The sequence below is a fragment of the Vigna umbellata genome, chromosome 8 (genome assembly GCF_029865625.1).
Source record: "Vigna umbellata cultivar VRB3 chromosome 8, Vumbellata_1.0, whole genome shotgun sequence".
NCBI classification, from domain to species: Eukaryota; Viridiplantae; Streptophyta; class Magnoliopsida; order Fabales; family Fabaceae; genus Vigna; species Vigna umbellata.
The window spans coordinates 29,510,513-29,530,934 of record NC_142172.1 but is presented as its reverse complement, the minus strand read 5'-3'; the positions used below and the strand labels follow the sequence as shown (position 1 = coordinate 29,530,934).

General features: G+C 38.0%; 3 protein-coding genes across 3 annotated transcripts; all 3 read left to right on the top strand.

Moving 5' to 3' along the window:
- The first annotated feature begins 3,858 nt into the window (after positions 1-3,858).
- Positions 3,859-9,289, top strand: LOC148194417 (UDP-glucuronic acid decarboxylase 1-like). Its single transcript, XM_088096246.1, has 7 exons — positions 3,859-4,733; positions 4,828-4,974; positions 5,059-5,138; positions 7,856-7,939; positions 8,033-8,107; positions 8,442-8,534; positions 8,767-9,289. Exons 1-7 carry the CDS (start codon positions 4,151-4,153, stop codon positions 8,974-8,976), a joined length of 1,272 nt encoding a protein of 423 aa, XP_087952372.1. The 5' UTR covers positions 3,859-4,150; the 3' UTR covers positions 8,977-9,289.
- A 7,123-nt stretch (positions 9,290-16,412) lies between these two features.
- Positions 16,413-17,381, top strand: LOC148194416 (uncharacterized). The gene is made up of 2 exons (XM_088097223.1): positions 16,413-16,620; positions 16,681-17,381. The coding sequence occupies exons 1-2, from the start codon at positions 16,413-16,415 to the stop codon at positions 17,379-17,381; spliced, it is 909 nt and encodes a 302-aa protein (XP_087953349.1).
- Positions 17,382-19,443: 2,062 nt separating this feature from the next.
- LOC148194415 (uncharacterized) lies at positions 19,444-20,073 on the top strand. The gene has a single exon (XM_088097222.1). The coding sequence runs from the start codon at positions 19,444-19,446 to the stop codon at positions 20,071-20,073; it is 630 nt and encodes a 209-aa protein (XP_087953348.1).
- The last annotated feature ends 349 nt before the right edge of the window (positions 20,074-20,422 follow it).

Sequence of the window (20,422 nt, the reverse complement as noted above, 5' to 3'; positions counted from 1 at the left end):
TTGGCCGCATAACAATACTCTAAATCAAATGTGAACACAAGAGTGAGAGACACCTTATTTATAGGCTAAGAGCTCTCCAAATTTGTAGAAGCTAGACCTAAAAAACCCACATTGGCTAACTTAGAGAGCAAGGAGAAAATCTTTTCTATTCACTAGTACAAAAACAGCGTACAACGTCGAATATTTTGGGTCTTTCACGTCGAATTTAAAAAATTCGACGTTAAATTTAACGTCGAATTTTATCAATAAACGACGTTAATCAATTTTTTTATTTTTTTAAGGGTTAAATATGTTTTTAGTCCCTAAACTATTGTCCGTTTTTGGTTTTCGTCCCTCTTTCAAAATAAGGTACAATTTGGTCCTCATTCTTTTCGAAACTTTGGTTTTAGTCCTCGAAAACTAACGCCATTAAAAATGTGCTGATGTGTCTAACGGTAGACTAACACAATTTTTTTCTTGCGTTGAACCTTTTCTCCCTCTCTCTCCCTCTTCTCTTCCTTCCATCTTCCACCCAACCTCCCCACAGGTATCACCTCCCACCTTTCTCTGAGGTTATCTCTTTAAAAACCCAACTCTTTTATTGAGCCCATGACCAATTGGTCACCAAGGTACAACTTTATTATTGTGCTAGGGTTCACCCTCCTCATTTGTATTAAGATCCCAAATATTTAAAATAGAAACATTTGGTCTGCCTCCAAAGTTCAAGCTAAATGTTAATTACTTTCCATGATTTCTTCCATTAAGGTGCTATAATTATGGTCTTTTATCATTACAGGATCCACAATGTCTTCACGTTTCTTTTTTTAAATTATTTGTTTGATTTGATTCTGTAATCATCTCTTACAAATCTTATCTTTCCAGTCATAATCAAAATACGGAAGTGAGAATCCTGAGTGCTTTGAATCTCTATTTATTTTTTGTTTTGTAATTCTTGGTCTATTGATGCTTTTAGCTTTATATAATCCTTCTGAACCCTATACTTAAGCATACCTGGCAATGCAGGTTGCAGAACGAACTCTCTTTTTGTGGAATAATGAGCACATTGTCAGCTTAATTGCCCAAAACAGGACTGTAGTATTACCAATCATATTTGAAGCATTGGAGAAAAATATCCAGAGTCATTGGAACCAGGCTGTTCACGGACTGACCGTGAACGTTTAGAAAATGTTCATAGAAATGGATGCAGAATTATTTGAAAAATGTCAGAGACAGTATGCAGAGAGGGAGGCTAAAGCAAAGGATTTAGAAGAGATAATGCAACTTAAAAGTGCAGTTGGATAATCAGTTAGACGTTGTTAGCAATGTCTGCAGATTAAGAATGTTTAATGAAATACTTTCTTGTATTTTTTTTTCACTTACAAAGAGAAATACGGATAATTTTTTCGCACAAAATAGCTTTATAAACCTCAAGATTCAAACTCTTCATCCAAATTTTGCAGTACATGCATCTTTGCTGATCAATTTTATAATAAATTTTGTACACGCACTACGTTTGATCAGGTTCTTGGATAAGGCTTGTATCAGAGTCCAAGAGGGGACATACACAAAGGAAAGCACATGGAGATTATGCAGTGTTGGGCAAGTTGAGCAAGTGAAGATATTGCTATCGGTTATTCCCATTTTCTCGTGCACCATCGTTTTCAACACAATCTTAGCACAACTACAGACATTCTCAGTCCAACAAGGGAGGGCCATGGACACCCATCTCACCAAATCCTTTAACATCCCTCCAGCGTCGCTTCAGGCCGGTTTGGCAGAGGCAACAGCGGTTAGCTTCGTGGGTGGCGGCAGTCTTAGAACTCGAAGGAGAGGGAAAGGGTATCCCTTTTTGCAGAGGGTGGGGAGGTTGGGTGGAAGATGGAAGGAAGAGACGAGGGAAAGAGAGAGAGGGAGAAAAGGTAAGAAAGACTGACTCAACGCAAGAAAAAAAATTGTGTCAGTCTACCATTAGACACATCAGCACATTTTTAACGGCGTTAGTTTTCGAGGACTAAAACCAAAGTTTCGAAAAGAATGAGGACCAAATTGTACCTTATTTTGAAAGAGGGACGAAAACCAGAAACGGCCAATAGTTTAGGGACTAAAAACATATTTAACCCTTTTTTTAATTAATTGCGATCTTTTTTACAACTCTACGAGACTTGAAAAGCAGAAAAACAACAAATTTCAATTTTTGGTATTTTGTAAAGCATGAACCATGAACGTGTAATATAGTATCAACAACAAACAACAATGACAAACAACAAACAAGTTCAATCAAACAATAAACAAGTTCAACCAAACAACAACAACAAACAAGTTTAACAAAAAATAACAACAAACAAGTTCAACAAATAAGTTCTTCAAAACGAAAATGAAAACGAAAACTAACCATGGTTCATCGGAATAAAGCGTTGCCACAAGTGAGAGAGAAAGCAGAATGTGCCTATGAAGGACAAGAATACAAAAATAATCGGTCAAAACAAACTAAAATCATACCTAAAGTAGTAAATTAACATGCATTTGTATCAAATGAAAGAAAGATTACATGTGATGGTCGTCAAACTTCGTTCGAGAAAAGTTTGAGCAAGAAGAGGGTCTCGCGCGCTAAGATAAAGTGAATGAATTTTCAATCTCCCGCTCAAATTTTTATTGAATTCACTAACCTTTTTACGTCTAACGTTGGGGCATTCGACGTTTTATATCTTTTACGTCGAATTACAATTTTAAACGACGTTTAATAATTGCATTTATTTACAAAAATGTCATCGATCATTTTTAACGTTGGCTATTGTTGGACGTTGAACGTGTGACGTTATACGTTGTTTTTGCACTAGTGATTAGGAGAAGAACAAGTGGCGAAAATCCTCTCTAACGAGACGGGGACATGTGACCTCTACCTATGGAGAATTCTCTTCATTCTTAGAGTGACATGCAACCACTGACTAGGAAGAAAAACACTCTAAAGGAAGGATGACACATTTGTCCATTCACTTATTTAATGAGTCTTGCAATACACATTAGTTGAGTTTGTCTATACATTAATCAAACAAGTCTAATAATATACAATAGATGAATTTGTTTATACACTAATTAAAGATGTCCACTGATACATATATGATAAGTATGATACGCTAATTAAACATATCTAGCCATGCCAAAGTTAAACAAATATAACAATACATATTAAATAAATCTGTTTATATATTGATTAAATACATTTAACAATATATTAATTTATCTAAATAACATTTTTCATTCCAAACACACATTCATTTAATTATTATTATAAAAATTTATGATCCACTCATAAATCCATATTTTAAAAATTTAACTTATAATAACAAAATAACAACCTGTTGTCCGTACGTATGTACATACACCTCTTAGACATACATAATGATGCATCAACTACACACAAATGTATTTATAATTATATATTTCACATATTTGAATAATCTTCGTTAGTTATTAATTATTCTTTTTATATTATTAACCCTTTTATTCCAATATTATGTTTACATATTATAAACAATTATAATACACACATGATCCAAATAAATATTTTATTCAAATATAATAATAATTATATTATTTATTTTCTAATAAAAATATTAAATATAAGAAAAAAACAACCAACCCATGCACAGTCTCGAAATAGTTTAAAAATAAAGTTAAAAACAATTTAACGTCATTTTCATTCCATGTAAAGTTAATTTAACAAATAAAAAGTTTAAGCAAAGGTATTGAGCACTGTGGAGATCTCGTTAGTAATAAAATTTAAAAGTTAAGAAAAATGTAAACCATTAATTTGTAATAAAATTTAAAAGAAATTACAAGTGAGGAAAGAATACGGTTAATTTAAATGCGGAAGAAAAAAAGAAAATGATGGTGAGAGAGGCATTCACGTAGGAGTTGGCACACATCGTTTGTAATATAGAAAAAGTGGCATCCATGGCGAGGGCAGAGTACCTTCAATTCCACGCTTTCTGATGAATGTTGGTGTTCCATCCCTATAACAGTTGCATTCATTCGCACTGTGGATCATAAAAGAAAAAAAAAAAAGATCGTGTGAAGAAAAAAAGGGAGAAAGAAAATTCTGTTTGGCAGTTAAAGAAAACAACGTTGGTCAAAAACACGCTTAGCGTTGCGTTTTGTTTTTAACTGCAAGATGAAACAGCTTCACAAGCAACCCAGTCTGAATCACAGAAGGGAGGAAGAGATGGGGAGCAGCGAGGCCTCACCCTACTCTCCCAAATCCATCAAGCACACCAGATCCCTCCCCAGATCCATCAACTATCTCCTCAGAGAGCAGCGTCTTTTGTTCATCCTCGTCGGGATTCTCATCGGCTCCACGTTTTTCATCATCCAGCCCACGCTCTCCCGCTTAGGCCCACCCGAGTCCCATAACTTCCTCCCCCGCTCTGGCCTCACTCGATTGTCCGGGCCCCAGACCGGCCGGGTCCCCGTCGGGATCACCGGCCGAAGGCCCCGCATCGTCGTCACCGGTGGCGCGGGCTTCGTCGGGAGCCACCTCGTCGACAAGCTCATCGCGCGTGGGGACGACGTCATCGTCATTGACAATTTCTTCACCGGGAGAAAGGAGAACCTGGTGCACCTCTTCGGCAACCCTAGGTTCGAGCTAATTCGCCATGACGTCGTTGAACCGATTCTCCTCGAGGTGGATCAGATCTACCACCTCGCGTGTCCCGCTTCGCCGGTGCATTACAAGTACAACCCTGTGAAGACCATCATATCCTTCTAATTTCTAACCGACTCCCCCTTTTTTGAACTCTCTTTTAAATATTGCTTTATTTGAATTTTGTGATCCTTAATTGTTGGTTTACAAGACGAATGTGATGGGGACGCTTAACATGTTGGGCCTTGCGAAGAGAATTGGGGCTAGGTTTCTGCTTACCAGCACCAGTGAGGTCTACGGTGATCCGCTGGAGCATCCTCAGAAGGAGACTTACTGGGGAAATGTCAATCCAATAGGTGAGTGAGCGAGTGAGTGAATACACCAAGCTTTTATGTTTTAACATAATCTTTCAACTTTGTGGTTTCCTTTGGCGAATTTAGGTGAGAGGAGTTGTTACGATGAAGGGAAGCGGACTGCGGAGACTTTGGCCATGGATTATCATCGAGGTGCTGGCGTTGAGGTAGGTTATGTGTTTGTTGAATTCATTGAATAGTTTGAATTATTTATTTTTGATGTGTTATTCGATGTTGTTGGATGATAAGTTTAGTGTGATGTATTATATCTGTATTGTATGACGTGTTGTTTTAACTTGAGAACAGGATTACATGTGGTTTATTTCCCTTCCATATTTTTCTTTTATTAATTTTACTTGTCATGTTAAATTATTTAGATTGTTTGTTTGCTAGTCTTACACACTGGAAATTGTATCACACTGTAGTGTTCAGCCCTTACATTATTGAACATATTAAACTTCCGCCAATGTATGTATATAATTTTCTGTAACCTTTTCTGATCAGAAGTGTAACATGCACACGTTTATCAGTAGCTAAATGCTGAAGATTCAGTATCCATCTCTTATCAGAGAGCAGCTGACTGTCTGATTGTTTGCAAGGAAATCCAGTTCTAATTTCATTCATAGAGGAAGCCTTAACCAAACTTGTGGACGATTATTAGAGAAATAAAGACCGTGGAGAGTCTCCTTTTTGCTGATAAATAATGAGTGAAGTTCCTAGAATAAATTAATAAATTGATAAAAAATCAGGCATATATAATGTGATATCTATTGCTGGAAGTGACAGCAGCTTCCATGAGAAAGGAGAAAAAGTTCTTCCTATAGGATGAGTTGGTTAATACATATTCCACTTTGCTAATGTTGGATTCTGATTAAGAATCTGAAATAGGTATTTGGTGCTACATTTTTCAACCGAATATCTACATGTTTTTGGTCATTCGTCCTTAACTTAAGCACCTTTTTTATTTTTGTTGCTACATCTCTTACCTATTTATTTTAAAACTCATTGAAAACAGGTGCAGTTAATTTTTCTGTTGCAGTGGTATATCCTGAATGTTCTTTCAACTAGAGTTACGAAATTTTAATTTTGGATATAAACCAGATAGTCAGCCTAGGTTTGACAGGTAGATATGCTGTTAGTTATGACATCATTTTTACGTTCTACTATAAACCAGAACAAAACATGGTTATTCAGGCTAATTGGTACAATATGATTCTCTGTAGCCCAGTAGAGCAGCAGCTGCCTACTGGAGGAAAGTATAGCATCTTTGCATTGCACAAATTTTGCCCAAATAACAGCCAACCAAATAGTGGAGGATGGCACAACTATTCCCTGTCCTATCCTAAACCTGGGATGTTCATGTTTGTGGGGAAACTTGTTAAACAATTACCGAAATAGGTATGTGTTAGGTTCCTTTATGCAGGGAACCTTAACAGATGAATCTCCTCTCTCACAACACTCTATCAATAGAAAAGAGATGAATGTATATGTATTTCATTAATTCTGTAAGGTATGGAAAGACAGAATTTACAGGTTGGGGACCCAAGGAAGCCTCCCTTCCTCCACTGGAAAATGTCCAGTCTATTCCCAAATGTAAAATATCCGATCTCCCTCTCTCCTATTCTGTTTGTTATTTATACTCCCTCTCTCTCTTCTAACAACTAACCACCTTTCCCGCTGCTTATTTCCTCCCTTCTTATTCTTTCGCACGTACACCTTTAATTGCCTAACAGTATGTTTCTAAAAAATTAGGAGTATCAGTAAATTGTTTTTTGAAACTAGAATTCTAATTTAGAAAATCTTGTCTTAGATACAGCTTACCTGTTTTGGTAATTATTTTTAAAATTTGGTCGGTTAAGTCAATTTTTTATTTACCCAAAAATGTAAATATCCTAAACCTTTTTGTTTCTGCTAAACTCTCCTAATTTGCCCAACCCATCCCTTTTCTGGCCAAGCTTACCTCCAACCTTTGTTTTGTGGCTCTAAAAACAGAGTAGAGATTACAGGCCTCAGCTCCTGCAACATAGCTTGGCATACACGATATGTCTTTAGTTATATGTTGTGTTTTCCATACTTTGTTGTCAGTTATTTTTTTTCTACAAATTCCATCCTTTTCCTTTTTCTTTGAACTTCTTTCCTGCCTTCTTATTTCTCTCATTGTTAATTATAGCTCTAGCTAGTAGTAATTGTGTGTTTGGCTGTGACTTTTTATTTGATTAATATTCCTATAATAATTGTTTTCCGTTTTGTATAATCTCATTTTTTTCCTTTTTGTATCTCACCCTCCGCCCCATCACACATTATATTGCACATCTCTCTGTTTTCTTCCTCTCTCCCCCTTCTGTTCGTGATATTGTTTCAGACTTCGATGTAATAATAGCATTAGTCTTGATTATACATTATGGATTTATCTTTAATTTTGGATGGTTCGCTATGCTTAAACATTTATTGGTGTATGGTATATAGATTCTAAATTATTTATCTTGTATTTATAATAAAATGACCATCCCACTATTTGCTGTCCTGCTATAGTGCTTTTGGATAAGTTGCTTTGCTATATTTTGGACTGATTACTATAACACAAAATAGATTCAGATAAACTCTTTTGTGTGTATGCAAGTGCACTTACTAAAACAAACCTTTTTAATTCTAAACTATTGGTTGCTGGCAATATGTGTTCCATGACATCTTTTGAGATCGATCATGTGTTGTTTATATGTAGGTTTTGATAGACTTTTAATGCAATGCATGACTTTATATGCGTAACAAATTTTTTATTCAGAGAAAATTATTATTTAATCCTATACAAGAGAAATTTAAACTACCTATGGTAAATTCTGCAAATTACATGTTATTGAGACTGGTCTGGTTTTGTGTTTTACAGGTTCGTATTGCTCGAATTTTCAATACATATGGACCCCGGATGTGTTTGGACGATGGTCGTGTCGTTAGCAATTTTGTTGCACAGGTTTGACTTTCTTTTCTTTATTTTCAAATTATTTTGAAGACGTTGTTTTCTTATACTATTCATTTTTATTTATTCGTTCGTTTATTTTTGCAGGCTATTCGTAAGCAACCATTGACTGTATATGGTGATGGGAAGCAAACAAGAAGTTTCCAATATGTCTCTGATTTGGTATATAACTAACATGTCTTCTTTTATAGTTATTTTGGAAAATATATTTCACTGAATCCTTCGTCCTTGGATTATAAACAGATTTTAAATAATGAGATAAGATATATATTTGAGTTTTTTTTTTTTTATTATCTGGGGAATGAGATAGGGGGCAGGGGTGTGTGAAGCTTGTATTTTCAAATTGTAACTCTTTAGTTTAAAATAAAAAATACAACTAGCTTTGTTCGACCTGATTTAAAATAGGACAAGTTCGAATTTAAGAATGAAGGAGATATGAATTGGTGAGGAATGGTCATGATGCAATGGTAAACTAAATTTCTTTTCCAACCCACAGGTTAATGGGCTGGTGGCTTTAATGGAAGGTGAACACGTGGGACCTTTCAACCTGGGTAACCCAGGGGAGTTTACCATGTTAGAGCTTGCAGAGGTATCTTAAGTCTTCTTTTCTTCTCTCATTTCATTTCTTCCTTGTTATGCCTTTTCCTATTTCTGTCAGAATATGGTGTGGGGCATCTGCATTTTATTTTTATTCACTCCTTAATGAATAGCCTAAGATATAGCAAATTAGTTGTGGCGTTCACACGTTTGGTGAGTGAAGTGAGATTGAAATGACTTTATTATGGATATTCTGTCATTGTCATGATTTTATAAACACGCAGGTTGTTAAGGAAACAATTGATTCCAGTGCTACAATAGAATACAAGCCAAACACTGCTGATGATCCACATATGAGGAAGCCAGATATTAGCAAAGCGAAGGAACTGCTGAACTGGGAACCAAAAGTCCCACTTAGAGAAGGGTTGCCTCTCATGGTTAATGATTTCCGAAATCGGATTCTGAACGAAGACGAAGGTAAAGGGATGAAATAAGCACAATAGCAAAACCTGTATGTATATGGAGATGAGCATGTCTCCTGTTCATTTTTTGTTCACATATGCGGTTGTCAGCATCAACAGAAAATTCTGGTAGCACGTCACTTTCGGAAGAAAATATCTCTGCTGACCTTCTACATTTAATCATTTATGCTTTCTTAGCACATAATTCATGTATTTTTTTACATTTGAAAGATTTTTTTTATTAGTTTTCTTCTCTATTGTATCGATAAAAGTTGTAGTATTTGATATTTTGATTCTGGTATGACGTTTTAAAAGAAAATGGTGAATATTTTCTCTTTTACTGCTATTAATACCGCTCCATTTTATCAAAACTGACTGTCCAACTTACATTTATGATTGCTTAGAACACAACATATATTTCTTATATAATACTAGTTGGAATAAGTTATCAATTTAGTCCCAGGAAAGAAAAATTTACTTTTTAATTACACTCGAAAGTTATCATTTCTATGTATACAATATTTTTAATCTCGTTTAGGTGTTAATAATTAATCAAAGTACAATGAAGCTAAAAGGGGATTAAAAAAGGCTTGTGTTTACGATAAGAAATAGTAAAACTGCAATGATATTTATAGATGAATTTTATCATCTAACTAAAATGGTGAATTTTATAATTTTATAAGGTTTGGGATGGTTGGTGTTGGTAGTAAGGTAAATAAGGTTTGGTGATGGTTGTGGGTGGGAAGATTGATGAGTTTTGGCAGAGTTGATGTATAATTTTGTTTTTGAGATCTGAATGTGGGAGTTTTTGGGATTAAGGTGGGTGGAGTGTTTAGTGGTGGGGTTGGTTGGTTTGTGATGGTAAGTTGGATGGACGTTGGTGGAATGGATGATACATGGGTGGCAACCTTAGATGATTAGCTTGTGGAGCATCGAATGTTTAAGGGTAGGCACTGCAACTTCTGCGGCAGGAGATTAAACATGCCTTTTTATTGAATCCTTTGATGTTGAGCATTTCCTTCATGGATTCAATCATGTGAGTATGAGCCAAATTATTTCTCTTTTTCGTCTCCTGTGGGAGGTATTTTCTCGAGCTTAGTCACCTCAAGGTGCATTGCTTCAAGTTAACAACACCAAACCTCATGCCTCTAAATGCTCCAAAAACCAAAATATTGGTCCTTATTAATTTAGCAGTATTATCAGAGATCGACGATTCCTTGGTGAACCAACACTTTGTAAATAAAAGTTGAGTAGTAGGCATAGTAAGGTTCCTCATGTAAGTCCTTGATGGTGCGCATCAAGTTGATGTAGACACTCTGTTAATAAGATTTTAGTAGTAGATCATTGTAAGGTTTCTCATGTAAGTCCTTGATGGTGCACATCAAGTTAATGTAGATTATGTGAGGAAAGTTGAAAGGAACTGCAGTCATCAAGCGGTCAATATATTACCTCCCCAGCTCTGTGATGTGGTCTCTTGAGCTATGCTTGTGAAGAAAAGTCTTGGAGCATACATGTTACAAGACCTTAGAGTAAGGCGTCATTTCCTTGTAAATGATTTATGCACAGATGAGCTCGTGCTTGAAGTTGCTCCTATAAATCACCCTTTCCACAGTGTCGTTATTGCTGTACATCTTGTCTCAACCATCGTAATAACAGTTGGTGTGCCTGAGTCACCTAATGGCTTCAACGATGGTGTCAATATTAACCACCACTTCCTTTCCCAGCACTTTTGAGACCAAGCTGCGATAGCAGAGTTCAACATTGTGCCAAAATTGTCGCACCAACTAAAGGAGAATGAGAGTGTCCCGATCGAAGAACTTTTCAAGTGGGGACGTTGAATCCATAGGTGCAAAGTTCTTGAAGGTCAATCCAGTGTTCGGAATATAACTTCACTGGTTTATCTTGATGAGAGTCGAGGGAATGTAATCTCCTTGTTGTAGCGTAAAAATCTTCAACAGTTAGGTTCAGTTGATCGGCCATTTGTGAGAGTCGAGGTTTTAATGAACTTTGGGAGAAGGAAAATGCAGAATGTTTGAGAGAGTATCAGAAGGGGAAAGTCTTTGAGGGGAAAATGTGAGAGACTTGGAGTGCAAGCTTGGTGTTTATGATTGGAAAAAGGCGGTAACTTTTTCAGAAAGAAAAGGGCTTTTTGGGGAACTATGATGAGCGAGTCATAATTACCATCATGTCTCAATAAATACATGTTATACCATTATGCTAGGGTTGTAAAAGTTAAAGGAAGATGACACTTGAACAACCATTTTTGACAACATTTAGACACGCGCACACGTGTCAAAATCTGAGTGGTCCATTTTCATTTAATTTTTCCAACTGGACCACTCAGATTTTGACACGTGTGCGCGTGTCTAAATGTTGTCAAAAATGGTTGTTCAAGTATCATTTTCCAAAGTTAAAACACCTTTCACTTATTAATAATTGGGCTCAGCGCTAAATACTATTAAGCATGCAATATGAAATGTCTATTGACGATCTATTTTAGACCATATAATTAAACATGACATCTTTAGACGATATGTCTTATGATGTTTAGTTCTAAATGTTATATGACGATCAATAATCCCATTGAATTTAAAATATTCACTTAATAAGTTTCATGCTTAAAAGATTTTTCAAATTTTCAAATTTTTCTTCAACTAAGGGTTTGGTGAAGATAGAAACAAGTTGATCTTCAATATTCACATATTGTAAATTAATAACTTCTTTTCAAACATAATAACGAATGAAATGATGTTTTATTTTAATGTGTTTAGTACGTGAATGCACAATGGGATTTTTAGATAAACTAATAGCTACTATGTTATCACAAAAGATAGAAATCATACTCTCGTAGACGTTGTAGTCTTTAAGTTGATTCTTGATCCATAGGAGTGTTGAACAACAATTAACAACTAATATGTATTCTACTTCAGTCGTTCATAGTGTGATTGTTCCCTGCTTCTTGCTTATCCCAGTGACAAGATTCCCCCCTATAAAATGGCAACCTCTACTTGTACTCTTTCTCTCAATTTGCAATAACCCTACAATATATGCAATCTATACGTTTCTCTTCCTTTGAAACAAAGACCAAGATTAGTGGTTCCAATGAGATAGCAAAAAATGTGTTTAACAGCAGTCATGTTAGTTTCCCTAGGGTCTGGTTGAAATATAGCACATAAAAAAATGCTCAACATAATATGAGGCCTAAACACAGTAAAATATAAGAGTGAACCTATCATTTGTCAATAGATATTNTTTCTAGATATGAAGATGAAGTTCTGGTAATGATTTTAGAATTGGTTTTTTTCTCATAAATTTATTTGTTTATTGTTGATATAGATGATTGAAGATCCATATAAACTAAAAATATGGCCAAATTATAATATATAAGTAGGTATCAACTTAACTTTATAAGTAGGTTTTGTGACATTTAATTAGGTTTAGAATCCACTTTCTAATATAGTATAAGCGTCTATTTGTTAGACTTGTCATATCCTTTGTTATCAGGTCTCCATTGAACCATCCATAAATATGTAGTCCCATGTTTGAGACGCCCAATCCTTGGTTTCAGGAGATATGTAGGAGTTCTCCTGTTGGTTGGAGATATAAGAAAATTACATTATATAAATATGTGCAAACCTCACCTTAACGCTTGCGTGGTTAAATTAGACTTGAAAAGTCTAGTTTATAAGATATACCTACAAATTTAATATTGTGACTTTTTATGGATGATCACATTATTATTGATACTTCATATCAAATGTGACTTAGTAAGCTTTTATTGGTTTTGTCTTGAACATTATATCTATTAATTGGTTTAAGGCTCAAATTATTGAGATATATTGAAATTATGGAGTTTTAGGTATATGGAGGTAGAGTGAGAAGAAATGAAACACTAATCGATATTAGTGGAGATGTATTACAATTTATTGATGTGTTGCTGTGTTCATAAAGCCTAAAGACTACCCCTTATTTATGCTAATTAAATCCTAGCTAATTAGTGAAATCAACCATGATAAGATAAGGAAATATGGTAACTAATCTTAAGATATAATGAAGAAATAGGGAAAGCAACCTGAGAGGATTATCTAAAATATGACACTTTCATATATTCTAGCAAGATGCTTTGATTTATTCCTTGCCACTTCATATTTGTAATTCGCTGTCACATGGCAACTATATTCTCAAACACCAGACTTTTGGTAAAATATTGCACTTTCTTTCCTTTCTTAGATTCATATCTTTTTTTCTAAAAAACATATGATGTGACCTAACTATGTCTCTTCCTCATAAGAATAACGGCAAAGATCTCGTTAATTTTTTTTTCCTGAAGTTTTCTTTTGACTTATCTTGATTTATTGCGTGAAATCTGAGCTCTAACCACAACCATTGACTTTTTTAAAAGTATTGAACTTAAACACATTTAGAAGAATTATATTGGATTTATTTGCCTTACTTTGCTACCATATACCTTTCACTATCTGCTTTATATTTTAACAGACCAAACGAGAAGAGTTGCTTCAATATGTACAAACTGCAATTTCAGGGCTGAAAGTAAATGCTGATCTTATGAGGTTGTTGCTAAGCATATATATCTTTTGTGGTGCTTTTTCGAATTTGAGGTTTTGTTTCATGTATTAGGGATGTATGTATGATTAAAGGTATGATTTGGAAAGATGAAACATATAGAAGATTATTTGTCACTTTGATTAAGAGAAAGACACCTACAAGAAATACCTAATAGCTTTGTAACTATTTACTTTATAAGCTCAAGTAACCTATTGAATCATATACAAAGTTTCTTAAGAGATCTTGAGGTGCGGGCATTTTTAACAAAATTGTCTCATATAAAATATATATACTGCAATTTGAGGGAGAGTATTAGATATATATAATTTGACCATGTTGGAGACATGATTTGATTACATCATATAGAGATATATGATATAGGAAAATATCTTACAAAATATTTCTCTCTATAAGATACCAATATTGTTTTTTTTTTTATTGTACCTTTTATTCCCAATAAGTTCATGCTAGGCATTACAGTTATTACATAAAGATTTTATTAAAAAAAATGAAAAGAAAAAGAAAAGAAAAACATGGGTGGACCACACCAAACCCATGATAAAACTACAGTGTACAAATAGGCAAATAATGCCTATTATGAAAAAAAAAAACTAAAAATATAAAAAAAAAAATAAATGGATGGAATCCACTTATATTGTTTCCTATGATTATCTTTAAAATATTCCAAACCTTGAATTCCATATGCCTAGAACAAACAACATATTAATAGATTTATTATAAGTCAACCCTCTCACATTTAAAGAAAGACCTGCAAAACTCATTAGTGCTTTGTAGAAGTCCTTGCTTCGAAGGATTTAGTATTAACTTTCCTTGGTTTATCCCTATTGGTTTTCCTTGTAGTTTAAATGGGTTCATCATCCTATTTATTATTAGAATCTTCTCACTCATCAAGCATATTAGCCAATTTGAAAGCTAATTTCAATCCCTCCCCAAAATGAGCTTCTTTAGATGTCAAAGAATTAGGAAATACCTTAGAACTTCTATGAGATGAATCTAGTCATTGTAAACCCTGCAAACTATTGATAATGTGAGCGACATCCTCTAGAGAATGCATGCCAACCAAGAAATTAGACACTACTAGTGCTCCACCTATAGAAACATCTAGTTTATTAACAAAAGAAGATTAACTTGCAACACAGATAATATCTAGTTTATCAGTTTGGTCTCATAATTGTTTCTTCTTAGGCTACCCTTAGTCTAAAAACGGATATATGCATTTCTCATGCTCCCTTTATAGTTGTTTGATTTTAGTTGTTGTTACCGTTTTTGAGTCTTCTTGTTACTTTGTGTCAATTTCCTTCCTTTTTAAGACTTCCCAAGCCCCATTACGATCCTCTTGTCTTTGAACCCACGGACATAACTGGTGTGCTGCTAGAATCACCACCTCTACCTTCTCTCCAAGTTTATCATTGTAGGCAACATTCACGCTTTCCTATTGGGACAACTATTGACTCTACTCCGACACCACCTCCTCTGCCACTTTTGGTTTTGCCTTTTTGAGCTTGATCTTCCTATTTCCCTTTGTAATGATACACACTTTACTGAAAATCCTTCCCCTTATTACATCACTTTCAGTTATCATTGATTGTCTCCCTCCTATTACACTTGTCTCTCTTGCATTTCCTCTGTGTATATTTGTTAGGGAGTTAATTGTATATAGGAGGAGGGGTAAAGTCACAGAGTCTAACTGCCAAGGCAGTTAGGAATAGTTTCTGTTAGTGCTGTTAGTGAGTGATATAAAAGGGGGATTAGTGGGTTGGTGGAGAGTAGTTTTGGAGTGTTATTGTTTCGCGGGAACTCTTAGTAGTTCTTTGGAGGGAGGTTAAGCTCTCGGGTTACGTTGTAACATTCTTGTTGATTCTTTTCAATAAAAGGAGGCTGTATAATTCAGAGAAGTTGTCTTTGTGTGTTCTCGAGTGTTTTCCATAGGTTCCTGATCACAAGAACCTATCATTTGGTCCGACCTGCCGGATCACAAAGGGGAGGAGCCAACTATGGGGAGCGAGACGGAGGGAAGGTTAGATAACTTGGAGATCACGGTTGAGGGAATCAAAGATGAGACCGCTGCAATCAGAGCGACGTGCAGCAATTGATGAGAATGATGGGGGGAGTTTCGAACCATCAAGGAGGTGGTTCTGAAGGGAGCAGTAGTCGGTGAACGAGAACCCAGGGAGGGCCGATACTGGGGGAATCGCGGGCAACTGGCGGAAGAAGGTGGAACTGCCATCATTCGAAGGCGGAGACCATACATTTGGATTAATCGGGCTGAAAGATTTTTTGACATTCAGAAGGTAGCCGAGGAGGATAAGGTCGAACTCGCTTACATTAGTATGGAGGGAAGCGCGAGTTATTGGTTCAAGTATTGGCGGGATAAAACCAGAAATCGGACGTGGATGGGTTTGAAGGATGGGTTGATCAATCGATTCGGTGGTGGGTTCCGGGGAACGGTTTACGAACAGATGGCCACCTTGAGGCAAGAAGGAGCGCTGGAAGAGTTTGTAAGGAGTTTTGAGATGTTACTAGGTCAGACCCAGGGCCTATCGGAGGAGCTGATTTTGGGTTTCTTTCTGGCGGGGTTACGTGAAGATATTAAAGGCCAGGTTAGAATTCAGAATCCCCTGATTTGATGGTCGCAATCAGAGTTGCGAGAGACGTGGAGGACGCCATAAATCGTGCATGCGGAGGAGGTTGGAACGGGCTCAAGATGACCCACGGGGTAATCGAACTGCGACGGCGATAGTGAGGGCTGATGGAGATCGCAGTATCGCGACGAGGGCTGGTGGTTAGAAGGAGCGGGTACGACCAGGAGAGAAGGTGCGACGGTGGCTAATAGCACCAATGCGAGGGCCAATGGCTCGGCCGGAGGAGAAAATAAGAATCGAATGGTCAGAAACTTACCTTATCCAGAGTATCTGAAGAGGAGGGAAGAAGGGAGGTGCTTCCGATGCGGAGGGCCGTTCGCACCGGGTCACCGGTGTGCGGAGAAGGGCTTGAGAGTACTGCTTTTGGCGGAGGACGAGGAGGGCGAGTTGGAGGAAAACGCTGACCTTGAGACGAAACCTATGGAGCTCTCGGCTTGCTCGGCGGAGGGTCTAACGCCTCCCAAAACCATGAAACTGACCGGGCTGATAGGAGAAAAATGAGTGGTAGTCTTGATCGATAGCGGAGCCAGCCATAATTTCATCAGCCGGAAGGTGGTGGAGGAACTGAGGCTTCCGGTAACAGAAACGGCCACATACGCGGTGAGTTTGGGTGACGGGTGTAAGAAGTGGACCAGGGGGCGATGTGAAAAGGTGGGATTGATGCTGGGAAATGTGAAGGTAGAGGAGGACATGCATGTGTTTGATCTCGGTGGAGTGGATTTAATATTGGGTATTGCATGGTTGGCAAAACTGGGTGAGGTGGTTATTAACTGGAAAGAGATGTCTATGCAGTATGTGGTGGATGGAGAGAAGAAGAAAATCTGCGGTGACCCAGCTTTGGCAAGACAGCTGGTGGAACCAGGTGCACTTACAAAAATCACAGATGCTGAGTCATGGTTCTTGGTGTGGGAACTGTGCATAGTGGAGGCCAGGGGAAACGGTGACATGAAGGATGATTTGACGGAGCAACAGAAGACAGACCTCATAAAAGTATTGCGGGCCCACTGCAAGGTGTTTATGGAGAGAGAGGGACTACCTCCTTCACGTGATTCACAGCACCGAATAGTGCTTAAGGAAGGTAAGGATCCTATAAATGTAAGGCCTTACAGGTATCCTTTCTTCGTGAAAGAGGAGCTCGAGAAACAGGTTGCAGATATGCTTCGGCTGGAATTATTCGACCCAGTCAAAGCCCGTTTTCCAGCCCGGTAATTTTAGTGAAAAAGAAAGATGGAAGCTGGAGATTTTGTGTGGATTATCGGGCATTGAACAAGGCTACGATACCGGATAAATTTCCTATTCCGGTAATTGAAGAACTATTGGATGAGCTCAAGGGTGCTAGGTATTTCTCTAAGCTGGACTTGAAGGTGGGTTACCACCAGATACGAATGAGAGAGGAGGACATCCAAGACTGCATTCAGAACCCACCAAGGCTTGTTCGAATTTATGGTGATGCCTTTCGGGTTAATGAATGCCCCGGAAACGTTTCAAAGTGCCATGAACAGATTAATGGCACCTATTTGAGGAAATGGGTACTGGTTTTTTTTGATGACATATTGGTGTACAGCCCATCCTGGGAAGAGCATCTCCACCACTTAACAGTGGTACTGCAGCTGCTGGAAGAGAAGGAGTGGGTAGCAAATCAAAAGAAATGTGAGTTTGGGAAAAGGAGGATTCAATATTTGGGGCACCAGATTTCGGAGCAAGGAGTGGAGATGGATCGGGATAAGATAAGGGCCATGCTGGAGTGGGAAGAACCCCAGAATTTGAAGGCATTGAGAGGGTTTTTGGGCTTAACGGGGTATTATAGGAGGTTTGTGCCGAAGTATGGGGAGCTAGCTAAACCTCTCACGGAGTTGTTGAAAAAGGGAAAGTTTGAGTGGTCTGAGGAAGCCCGGGCAGCTATGGGATCTCTAAAGAGGGCAATGACAACGGCACTGGTGCTAACACTGCCCGACTTTACACAGGAATTTCATGTGGAGTGTGATGCTCTGGGAGTGGAGTGGGCGCTGTATTGATGCAACATAAGAAGCCCATTGCTTTCTTCAGCAGGGCATTGTCTGAGGGGTCTCGGTCTAAGTCAATTTATGAGAAGGAGTTAATGGCGTTGGTTATGGCCATCCAGCATTGGAGACCCTATCTATTGAGGAGGAGGTTTGTGGTTTATACGGATCAGCGCAGCCTCAAATATCTGTTGGAGCAAAGAATAACGACGCATAGCCAGCAGAATTGGATAGCCAAATTGATGGGGTATGATTTCGAGATAGTTTATAAATTAGGAAGTTCCAACAAGGTAGCAGATGCCTTGTCTCGTAAAGAAGAAAGGGGTACAGAGGAGGGAGAACTACGGGCACTTTCCAGGCCTATTGGCATGACTTTCAAGAGGTTTTAAAAGAAGTAGAAGAAGATGACATGCTGCGAAAGATTATGGATGATCTCAAGGGGACCCAACGAGCCATGAAGCATACACGATGGAGAATGATCGCCTTCACTATAAAGGACGATTGGTGTTATCAGCTAAATCGAGTTGGATTCCCAAGCTTCTAGCGGAGTTTCATGTGACGAGTACAGGAGGCCATTCGGGTGTGTTTCGTACTTACCGGAAAATTGCCCAATCACTATATTGGCCAGGAATGAAGAGAACGGTGACTGATTTTGTCGCGGGGTGCGTAATTTGTCAACAGCACAAGTACCTGGCTGCCTCTCCTCAGGGTCTTTTGCAGCCATTACCGATCCCACAAGCCATTTGGGAAGAAATAAGCCTTGATTTCATAGTTAAGCTACCCAAGTCACACGGGTCTGACGCAATACTGGTGGTAGTTGACAGGCTGAGTAAGTATAGCCACTTTATTGCTTTGAAACATCCTTATTCGGCTCGCACGGTTGCAGAGAAGTTCGTTCAAGAAATAGTGAGGTTACATGGGATCCCTATGTCAGTAGTCAGTGATAGAGACCCCCTGTTTTTAAGTATATTTTGGAAAGAGCTCTTCAGGATGCAGGGTACTCAGCTTAGTATGAGCACCGCATACCATCCTGAGTCGGATGGCCAGACTGAAGTGGTGAACAGAATTTTGGAGGGGTATTTGAGGTGTTTTTGCTCAGAGCAGCCGAGGAGTTGGAAGTTGATGCTTCCTTGGGCTGAGTACTGGTATAATACCAGTTATCAAAGTGCAGCCAGGTGTTCCCCTTTTGAAATAGTTTATGGAAGAGCACCTCCAGCTTTGAGTCGGTTTATTCCTGGGGAGACAGGGTGGAGTCGGTGGTTCAAGATTTGATGACAAGGGATGAAGCTTTGAAACAGCTTAAAATGCATTTAAGGCAAGCACAAGAGGCGATGAGTAATCAGGCAAATAAGAAAAGGAAAGAATCAGACATTAAGATAGGCGATTGGGTCTATTTAAAGATTAGACCCCATAGACAATCATCCATGCCAACTCGCTTACATCCGAAGCTATCGGCAAGGTATTATGGACCCTTTGAGGTATTACAGCAGATAGGGAAAGTTGCGTTTCGGTTGCAATTACCAGAGGCAGCCAGAATCCATCCCATATTCCACGTTTCCCAATTGAAGAAAGCTGTGGGGGAGAAGAAAGTGGAAAAAGAGCTTCCAGCTGAGTTACACGCAGATGGACCAATGTTTAGACCAGCCAGGGTGCTGGACAGGAGAACTCGACAACTGGGAGCAGAGGAAATACCCCAAGTTTTGATAGAATGGCAAGAAGGGGGACAAGAGAGTGCCACATGGGAAGATGAGGTGACTATACAAGAGCAATACCCGGAGTTCAACCTTGGGGACAAGGTTGTTGGAGGAGAGGGGAGTAATGTTAGGGAGTTAATTGTATATAGGAGGAGGGTAAAGTCACAGAGTCTAACTGCCAAGGCAGTTAGGAATAGTTTCTCTTAGTGCTGTTAGTGAGTGATATAAAAGGGGGATTAGTGGTTGGTGGAGAGTAGTTTTGGAGTGTTATTGTTTCGCGGGAACTCTTAGTAGTTCTTTGGAGGGAGGTTAAGCTCTCGGGTTACGTTGTAACACATTCTTGTTGATTCTTTTCAATAAAAGGAGGCTGTATAATTCAGAGAAGTTGTCTTTGTGTGTTCTCGAGTGTTTTTCCATAGGTTCCTGATCACAAGAACCTATCAATATTTCTAAAGTTGTAGGTGATACTTTGACCCACTTTGGTTGGAGACAAGTCATGCTTGGTAAACTGTGTGCTTTATAGAACAATGGTAATTGGGATCTCATTCCTTTAACT